General features: G+C 50.2%; 1 protein-coding gene across 1 annotated transcript; it reads right to left on the bottom strand.

Moving 5' to 3' along the window:
* Positions 1-3,338: 3,338 nt before the first annotated feature.
* On the bottom strand, positions 3,339-6,628 carry LOC136399493 (zinc finger protein 835-like). The gene is made up of 2 exons (XM_066374711.1): positions 6,269-6,628; positions 3,339-4,456 (listed from the first exon to the last, which is right to left on the bottom strand). The coding sequence occupies exon 2, from the start codon at positions 4,419-4,421 to the stop codon at positions 3,348-3,350; it is 1,074 nt and encodes a 357-aa protein (XP_066230808.1). The 5' UTR covers positions 4,422-4,456; positions 6,269-6,628; the 3' UTR covers positions 3,339-3,347.
* Positions 6,629-10,141: the final 3,513 nt, after the last annotated feature.

Here is a 10,141-nt window from a genome sequence, read left to right as displayed (position 1 = left end):
GGCGCTCTTTCAAGCCATCAGCTTGGCAATGAGTCCTCCCAATCCCATCCCTTTCCGTGTTTATTTTCTAATCCTCTGCTGTCCCCACTCGAGACCTACAAAATTACAAGTCGCACTAATTTGCAACAGATGGCACCCAATGTGGGTGTGGGAAGATGAAACTGAAGAAGGCAAGTGAGAGGATCCCGAGTGTGCACAATGAGTATGTAGAAGGGGGAAAGTGCAGTCAGGAGTAATGAATTATGGGACAGTTAGGGTCAAAAGAAAGGCACCTTTTTGTAAGAATAGTTATGCAGCTAGAAAGCTTTTTGTGATATGTTCAAGATGTGTGCCCTGGTTCCTGGAGGAGGGAACGGTTAGTTCTGCTACAGGGGAGCAAGTACATAAAGTTCTGAAAAGGATGGAGTGAGGAGACTACGGCAGGAGGAATGAAAGTGTCATTCTCTCTGGCAGTTGGTGCCATACTCTGTGGCTAGGGCAGTGGTCAGCAAACTCATCAGTCAACAGCCAAACATCAACAGTACAACGATTGAATTTTTTTTTGTTTTTTTAATTTTTATTTTATTCATTTTAGAGAGGAGAGAGAGAGGGAGAGAGGAGAGAGAGAGACGGGGGGAGGAGCTGGAAGCATCAACTCTCATATGTGCCTTGACCAGGCAAGCCCAGGTTTTGAACCGGCAACCTCAGCATTTCGAGGTCGACACTTTATCCACTGCGCCACCAGAGGTCAGGCCGAAATTTCTTTTGAGAGCCAGACTTTTTAAAAAACTATATAGGAAGGACATTCCTTATTGAGGTAGCACCCACATGGGGTATTTTGTGGAAGAGCCACACGTGGCTCGTGAGCCGCGATTTGCCAACCACTGGGCTAGGGGACAGGAATGTGGGACAATGTGGATGCTTCTATTTCTCTCCAGCTGCTTAGTCTGCTGCTCAGCTAAAATTGAGGTAGAGGAGGAGTCTTAGCATGGTCAACCTGAGCCGCTGTTTAGAGCGACTATGAAATTTAAGAAGGGATAGAACACTCGGGTATTAGAAAAGTTACAGCTTTTCCTGTTATTGTCTGATTCTCTTTAAAGTTTTAGCTACAATCCTCTGAACTATCACTTTGTTTCTTTCCTATTCTTTGCTTGGAAATTAGGCAGAGGATCCCCCGTGGATCTGACTACAAAACTTCCCATGCAGATGCTTAGAGTCTATTTTCTCAGGGAAACTTTGCTAGTTCCATCCTCCAGTGTCTCTGTCAGAAAATGCCCTGTCTGAGATCAGGCAGGCATCTTTCTGTTCTGGCTGTACTCTGAAATCCCGGGTTTCTCTCTGATTTGTCTGATTCTAGTTTCTGTTTAGTTTTTATCTGATGTTATTTAAAATGTGATTTTTTTAAAGGCCTGAATTAAGTTCTTGCATGCAAAAATTGGAAATGCTGGCTCTAATATTGAACTAAAAAATAAAATAGTTTCACCCCTGCTTTTTTGTTTTAAAATTGGAACATGTAAGCAGCGCACATTTAAATTTAAATAGAATGGGCCCTGGCTGCTTGGCTCACTGGTAGAGCGTCAGCCTGGCGTGTGGGAGTTCCAGGTTTGATTCCCAGGCAGGGCACACAGGAGAAGCGCCCATCTGCTTCTCTACCCTGCCCCCTCTCCTTTCTGTCTCTTCCTCTCCCACAGCCAAGGCTCCATGGGAGTAAAGTTGGCCGGGCACTAAGGATGGCTCCATGGCCTCTGCCTCAATCACTAGAATGGCTCCAGGCCACAATAGAGCAACAACCCAGATGGGCAGAGCATTGCCCCTGGTGGGCATGCCGGGTAGACCTCGGTTGGGCACATGCAGGAGTCTGTCTGACTGCCTCCCTACTTCTAACTTCAGAAAAATAAAAAATAATAAAATAAAATAGTAAATTAGAATGGAATTTAGATCCTAAAGATTTGCTAATTTCGTGCATGTTTTGTGAAGTGTGCTCTGTGTTTGTATTAGGAGTTGAGAGCCAAATAGCAACTCAGGTGTTAGGATTAATCAGACTTATGTGTTATATTTGTGTCTGTGCTGTAAATGGTCTTGTTTCTATGTAAAACTATACTCAGGTCTGTGAAACAAAGGAATTGAGCAAAATTAAGCAGGGCCCTGATAAGTCATTTCAAGAATTTGTCTCAGGCTGCGTCAGGCAGTTAGAAGAATCGTATTAAAATTGCTAATTCTGCTTGTCAGGCCACATCCTGCAAAAGGGACCCAGAGGAGATCAGGGATTTGGCTCCTCTGATGCCCTGAAATAAATGAACAATACTAAGGGTATAAATTCAGGACTCTTAGATACAGGAACTGATGAATCCGTTATTGCTGAGCAACATTGCTTTTCTTCCTAACTCACTCATGAAGCAGTCACTGAGCTGCGAGGCTTAGGGCAAAGTAAATCCCCCCAACAAAGCTCTGTTTTTTTTACAATGGGAAGATAACAAAAGTCACACTGGACTTTTTCAGCCTTATGTGCTCCCTAGATTGCCTGTTAATAGATAAAAATGTTTTTAAAAGATGCAGAAGCCATACTTGTCAGTCCTAATAAGTTAGTCAGTGACAATGTGCCTACATATGTAGGAAAAACATTTACTACATTTTGTCAGACTTTTGGAATTGACCTGAGGACAGGTACTCCTTACAATCCTCTGGGTCACGGCATTGTAGAGCATGCCTATCAAACACTTAAAGGTCAATTTAAAAATAAAAAAAGGGGGATCATACCCTGGAACTCCTGCAAATCTTCTTTATCACGCTCTTTTTACTTAAAAAATTTTGGAATACTGACGTAAAAGGCCATTCAGTGGCTGAGAGACTCTGGAATCCAACAAGGAAAGTCTTCCCTGAAGTGCGATGAAAGGATGTGCTCACAGGAATCTGGCAATGGCCAGACCCTGTTCTCTTGTGGGGCCGAGGATATGTGTTTTTCTAGGTCTGCTGAGGCTCCTCAGTTGGTTCCTGAAAGTTTGGTGAGACACCATGAGTCCAGAGGAGAGGCTCACCCCACAAGAGCGATTATATATGACTTATTTTACTGTTAAATTTTCTTTTGAACATTTTTTCCTCGGGACTTACTGCAGCTGAGAGGCATTTATATCAGCCAAGCAGTGGCGTAAGCCTCTCATGTTTTACCAGGATATATTAACCGGCCCTAAGTGGCAAAATTCAATCAAATTACTAAATTGAGGGCGAGGGTATGTTCCAATTTTTGTCATCAACAGGTCCTCTTTGCCAGTGAGGAACAAGATGAAGCCTCACCACAGATTGGCATCAGCCCCCAGAAAGCAACCAGGTTCCAGAGATCCAGAATGCCCATTTAAGCCTAAGGCAAGGGCTTAACACACTGGAAGGAAAGGTTTCTCTTTCCTGGGTGAGTGCAGGTGTCCAGTCAGGTGTGGCAGCTGGGCAGGGGTGTCCCTTTCTACAGGCTGCGCGCTGTGGGCCTTCTTGTCAGAGTGCGTCCTTTGATGCCGGATGAGGGCGGAGGAGAAGCTGAAGGCCTTGCCGCATCCGCTGCACTCGTAGGGCCGCTCCCCGGTGTGCACGATGTGGTGCCGGATCAGGTAAGCACGGTGGCGGAAGGCCTTGCCACACTCTGGGCACATGTAGGGCCGCTCCCCAGTGTGCATGCGCCGGTGCAGGGTAAGCGCTGAGCCCTGGCTGAAGCCCTTCCCGCAGTCCCCACAGCGGAAGGGCTTCTCACCGGTGTGGATCCTCTCATGCTCCAGAAGGGAGGACGCGTGGCCGAAGGTGGCCCCGCACTCCCGGCACTTGTAGGGTCTGGCGCCCGTGTGCACCAGGCTGTGCTGCGCCAGGTTGGCGCGATGGCTGAAGGCGCGGCCACAGTCCTGGCACACGTAGGGCCGCTCACCCGTGTGTACACGCTGGTGCTGCCTCAATTGCCCCCGCTGCGTGAACGCCTTGCCACACTGTGCACACGCGAACGGCTTCTCGCCGGTGTGGAGGCGCCGGTGCTCCACCAGCGACGCGCTCTGGCTGAAGGCCTTGCTGCACTCGGGGCACACGAACGGCTTCTCCCCGGTGTGCGTCCTGTGGTGCAGGGTTAATGTTGAACGGTTGCAGAAGGCCTTGCCGCAGTCCTCACACTTCCAAGGCTTCCTGGGGCCCCCGGCACCGGCGGCCAGCTTCGGGTTCTTTCCCTGTACGCCCTGCCTCCGGGGCTGGCGTGAGGCCTGGGTAACGGGAGGGTTTGGTCTGGTTCCCAGGATTCCATCAGTGTCACCCTCATCCGTGGCACTGTCACTGTCCCCGGCAGGGTCTTTCTCATGGCTCTCTGGCTTCAAACAGCTCTCCTGGTGGTCCTGCCAGTCCTTGAAGTGACCCTGGTGTATCCAGGCTTCTCCCAACTCAGAGCCCTGGGAGGCAGCAGTGGCCAGGGGTCCGTCCATCCCTGCTCTCAAGTTACAGCCTTTATTTCACGTTCCTGAATGGATCTGGAATAAAAGAACAAAACCAAACAGGGTTGTCATTTGTCCTGTGCTGGGAAGGGCCAAGTGCTGGATCTCAACCTCTGTACAGATGACCCATTGGATCACAGATCATTCCAACTTGAGACAGGCCTGTGCCTTGGAGGAGGTAGAGCCGCATCCCTGGTGTCTACACACTGTATGTCAGTAGGTCTGCCCCCCACCACCCAGGTGCGACAACCTAAAATGTCCATAGACATTGCCAAGTAGTTTCTGTGAGAACACCACCCCTGGTTCAGAATCACTGCCTTAATGGAACTAAAAACAATTTTAAAAGATCCTGCAAAAGCATGAATCCTTCAGCTCTTAAAAATACAGCTTTGTACTAGGACCAAAATGTACCCTTTCTCAAGTTCACATGTACAAGTCCAACCCCTACGTGACGGGTGTTTAGAGGTGGGCTTTGGGAAGTGATTAGGGTTAGATGAGGTCATGAGGGTGGGGCCCCCACCACGGGATTAGTGTCCTCATGAGAAGAGGAAGAGACCAGACATGACTGTTTCCACTATGTGAGGACCCAGTGAAAAGGTGACTGCCTACAAGGCAGGAAGAGTCCCCACCAGACATTGGGCCATGCTATCACCCTGATCTTTGTACTTCCAGCCTCCACAACTGTAACAAATATCTATTGTTTAAGCTACTTAGTCCATGATATTTTGTTACAGCAGCCCAAGCTGACTTACAGCTACAGGAACGGTTCCATTTTTGGGAGAAGAGTTAGTCCATGCCACACACTCCTCTACAACACCCTAGCCTGCCCTGGGCATGCACTGCTCCAACCACAGTTCTGTCCCCTGTGGCACAAATACACCAGGCATGCTCCTTCCCCACGGCCTTCGCACTGTCTATTCCAGGGGCCTTGAATGGTCTTCCTCCAACACAGGTGCAACTGAGCAAATGACTTCTAAGCAGAGAGAGACCTGGTCCGGCTGCCACCCCCACGGTCAGCCTTCAGGCCCATATCTGCCCAGCTAGGTTCCCAGAGAGGGTACTGCTACCCCCTTCATGGTCTTGGGAGCATCAGATCCTATCCATGTCACTCAGGTTGTGAATCCTGCTCTGGCCACCATACCTCAGTGGGTCCTTTTGGCATCTGTGAGACAAAGAAATGGGGCGGACACAGACAGGCAGAGCTAAAATGCAGACTGTTCAGTGTGTGTGTGTGTGTGTGTGTGTGTGTGTGAGAGAGAGAGAGACAGACAGACAGACAGACAGAGGTTGTGTGTGAATTCAGAGGTGTTTACCCAGGAAGACCACACACACAAACAGGTAACTGAAGGGGAGACACAGACACTCAAGGCAGACATACATCATGTCGCACAGAGACACACACACAGTTGCACACAATCACACCTCAAGGGCACAATTACAGCACCCCAACTCCACCCTGGCACTCACACACCCTTACACAGTCACCCCTATGCTGTGGTACACAGTCCTCCGCACACACAGGAGGCAGGCAGTCTCGTACACCCGCGTGGCTTCGAGCACACTTGGCCACCCTTGCTCATGCACACGCAGCTACACACACAAGAGGACATACACGGCCCTCTACATGCAGAGTCACACTCAGGCACACCCAGGCACAGGCATTGAGCTATCCTGCACAGCTGCACACCCAGACACGCCCACGGGCCAAAGTCATACACGTGTAGAGGTCCCCGCCTGCATAGACACACGCTTGCTGATGCACACGCCACCAGTGTCCGGCATGTGCAAATACAGGAACAGGTGGGGACAGACTCACGCCCAGGCTGAGTGTCAGGAACGAGTTACACACCTGCACGGGCACGAAGTCCTGGAGTCACGCCAGGGCAAACACAGGGCAACACGTGCACACGCCGCTGGAATCACGAACGTGAGGGGACCCCGCAGATACCCGGACACGTCCACGTGCGCATGCGCACATCACAAATCCTCGTCCTCGCGCCGCGGGGCCAGATCTGAAGGCCTGGGGGCAGCTGTCGCCCAGCCTGGGGTGGGGGGGGTCAGGTTCTCCTCGGTCTCTGGCTACACCGGGACTGCGCAGACCTTCGGTGACTCGCTTCGTCTCGCCGAGGCACGGTCACGGAGGCGCCACAGGTCAAGAAAGACGGCACCGCGGAGGGGCACTAAGCGCGAGGTCGGAAAGGCCCGCCTGCGCACTTGGAGCGTACGGCCCATGCCTGGTTCCAAAACTACAACTCCCAGAAGGCCCTGGGTTAGCGAAACTAACTTTTAGCAGGCGGTGCGTCTGCGTAAGTGGGGGCGGGGGTGGGGCTTGGGCGGGGCCTGTGTAGAGCTTGCAGAACAAGGGCACTATAAGGGCCTTCAGTAACCTCCTGGGGGGGAAAAATGACCTCTGCAGATGTGATGTTTAAGAGAAAAACAGTCATCATTCTGGATTGCCTTTGCGAGGCTGAGACCTGTTACTTCTTGGTGATGCTTCTATGGAGGATGTGTTACACACACACACACACACACAAAACATACCGTGTTTCACCGAAAATAAGACCGTGTCTTGTTACTTTTTCTCCTAAAGACGCGCTAGGTCTTATTTTCAGGGGATGTCTTATTTTTCCATGAACAAGAATTCACATTTATGGTTGAACCAAAAAAATCAACATGTATTCATAGACTGTAGTCATGTCATCACAAACATCAGCATAACCGGCCAAACTGAATTCCATCAAGAATTTCTTGTGACTATTTCCATGTACAACCATCTACCCATGTTTCCCCAAAAATAAGACAGGGTATTACATTAAGTTTTGCTCCTAAAGACGCACTAGGTCTTAGTTTCAGGGGGAGGCCTTATATTTCTAAAGTTGGAAAAAATTGCACTAGGTCTTATTTTCGGGGAACAGGGTATTTTTAAAACCTAGCCCTATATTATACCGCTTACAGAAAATCAGGGGCTATTTGATCACTTCCTATTCATTTTGAAATATTCCCTAATTTCTGTGAGCCATCTATATTCTCTGAGGGTGCGAAGCAAAAGCCTACCTAGTGCGCACGCGCGCGCGCGTGTCTGTGTGTGTCTGTGTGTGTGTGAGAGAGAGAGAGAGGGAGAGAGAGAGAGAGAGAGATGGACAAGAAGGAGACCATCCCACGCATTCTCAATGGCTGGAGAGGAAAGGGACAGATACACTGGTCATCTGTCCCCGTTGCTTGTACCTTCTGGGCCTCTCTGCCCTGGTGCTGGGAGAGAGGAGGGGTGGATATTCTAATCATAAGCCCAGCTGTTCCCCCAATGGAGTGACGTCAGGCTCCGGTCCTGAAGAAGGAGGAGTAGGGGAAGCGATGGGGAGGACTATAATGGATGGCGGGGGAGAGAGAAGCAGGGTGATGGGGAGAAGGGTGCTCAGACCGAGGGGCCGCCCCAGAGGAGAGGGGAGACCATCAGAGACATGGTGGGGAATGGAGGACAATAGAGGGAAATGGAGAAAGCCATAGGGACAGACACAGCTGGAGGGGAGAGCAGTGAAGAGAGAGAAAGAGGAAGGGAGGGAGGGACCCACAGCCGGAGACACGGGGTAAATGTGGAATAAATCGCAGAGATAAACAGCAATGGAAGAAAGCATACGGGCTGCCAAAGCAGTGAGAGAGGGGAGAACCAGGAAAAATTGGGGGGCACTCAGACCCGGCTTCTGAATGGATGTGAGACCGAGACGGAATGTCGCCCCTGCGAAGGAGAGACCCGCAGAAATGGGGGCGTGGGGTAGGATTCGCGCACAGAGTGGGGGAGGTCCCCCACTCGGACCCGTGTGGGTCCCGGAGCTCTTGGACGCGGACCCCGCCACCCCCTCCCCTCCCCGCGGTGAAATGGACAAAGGCACCTGCGATTGAACGCAGAGGTTCCAGCCCCCCCCCCCGCCCCCCAGGGCCACCACGGAGGGACGTCAGCTTAAGGGCATGTAGTCCGTGGACGGAAGAGATTTCAGAATCACGGGAAGGTGACGGGTGTGAGGACCAGGAATCCAGAGAGGGTGGGAGACGAGAGAGAAAAGGCGGCAGACGGGGGAGGGGGTCGCAGGGGCGTGTAGGAGCCTGACCCTGGGTGTATTTGGGTGTGGGGGTCGCCATGCATTGGGGGATGGGCTCCCGGACTCCACGCGCACAAATACTCTGCCACGTGGTGAGAAAGGGAGGGATAGACTAGGGGTGGGTAAGGGGAGGAAATAAACCAGACTACGGAGAAAGAGAGAAACAGAGGGACAGCAGCATATTTTAATCAAACCTCCCAAATAACTGATGAAGCAATTCTCATACTGAACATTCCAGAAAATGTAAATAAAATAGAGAAATCTATCTACCTATAGACTTCAGGCACGGATGGTTTTGATTGGAAACTGGTCCAAAGATGGACAGTTGACCTATGTAATTTTATTGGGCGTGAATAATTTTGATTTGATAAGTGGTCAAAAATGGTGTAAGAAATTCACTATTAGGAATAGAGTATGGTGCCTGACCAGGCAGAGGTGCAGTGGATAGAGCGTTGGCCTGGGATGCTGAGGAACCAGGTTCAAAACCCCAAAGTCCCTGATTTGAATGCAGACTCACCACCTTGAGCGTGGGATCATAGACAGGACTCCATTGTCGCTGGCTTGTGTCATGAACCAGTGCGACTTGTAATTTGGCAGGTCTCTGGGTGGGAACGGTGGAGGATTATAAAATAAACACAGAAAGAAAAAGGATGGTATTGAGAGGTCTCCTTGCTAAGACTGATGGTCTGCAAGAGCAAGCCAGCACCCCCAAAACACTTTATTGATAATGCAGAGAGCAAAGTCATTTGCAAAACAAAGAGAGCTCAGATACAAAGTCACATTCCTGAGGCAACCCAAGAATTCTCCCAAGTGCAGAACCCCCCCACCCCACCATGCATAACATCTTAGCTTCACAAAACAAAGGGGAAAAAGAAAACTGCTTCCAGTCTCTTTGAGTGACAAGGGAAATGGGACAGTAGTTAGCTCCAGTCACAGCTAACATGGAGGTGTGGGGAAGAGCCTAGCCTTTAGCAACTTAAGCCTTAAACTGCGAGGACCTTGTCAGCTTACTGCCAGTCCCCCACAACTTTGTCCCCCCCAAATCGAAACTGCAATAACCGTCAGCTTGTAGCCTGTTTCCCCACATATCCCCCTTTTTTATTTTTCAACTTCAATTCGTGTGCTGTGATTTACACTTGTCTGATTTCCTGGATTCCAATTCAGCGGCAGACTGTAAAAATACAGAATAAACACACAATTAACAGCCTATGCTAACAAGTACCAAAAACTCAGGACTTCCACAAGCCAGGCTGGCGCTCTACCACTGAGCCAATCTGCCAGGGCCTCTTTTCTTTTTTTTCTTTAAGAGACAGAGAGGACGGGAAAGAGAGGAGCAACAAGGGGAGCATTCATTCATCTGTTGTTCTACTCAGTCGTGCATTCATTGATTGCTTCTTGTGTGTGTGCCCTAACCAGGGATCTGACCCACAACCTTGTCATTTCCTGACGATGCTCTTAACTAACTGAACTAACTGGCCAGGGCCAACATTATAATTATTTTCAATAGTCCACGAATTTTATTGGGATTGCGGCACTATTTGAGCTCATTGGAGCCCCCGGGATGGTCTCCACGTGCACCCCCCTCCATTTTCATCTTGCCTCGCTGCCGTCCATACT

This window comes from Saccopteryx leptura, chromosome 3, assembly GCF_036850995.1.
Source record: "Saccopteryx leptura isolate mSacLep1 chromosome 3, mSacLep1_pri_phased_curated, whole genome shotgun sequence".
Taxonomy (NCBI): domain Eukaryota; kingdom Metazoa; phylum Chordata; class Mammalia; order Chiroptera; family Emballonuridae; genus Saccopteryx; species Saccopteryx leptura.
The sequence above is the reverse complement of the archived record's forward strand: the minus strand, read 5'-3'. Positions and strand labels throughout refer to the sequence as shown.

Coding starts and splice junctions, on each gene's coding strand:
- LOC136399493 (XM_066374711.1), bottom strand. CDS start 4,421: ATGGACGGACCCCTGGCCACTGCTGCCTCCCAGGGCTCTGAGTTGGGA.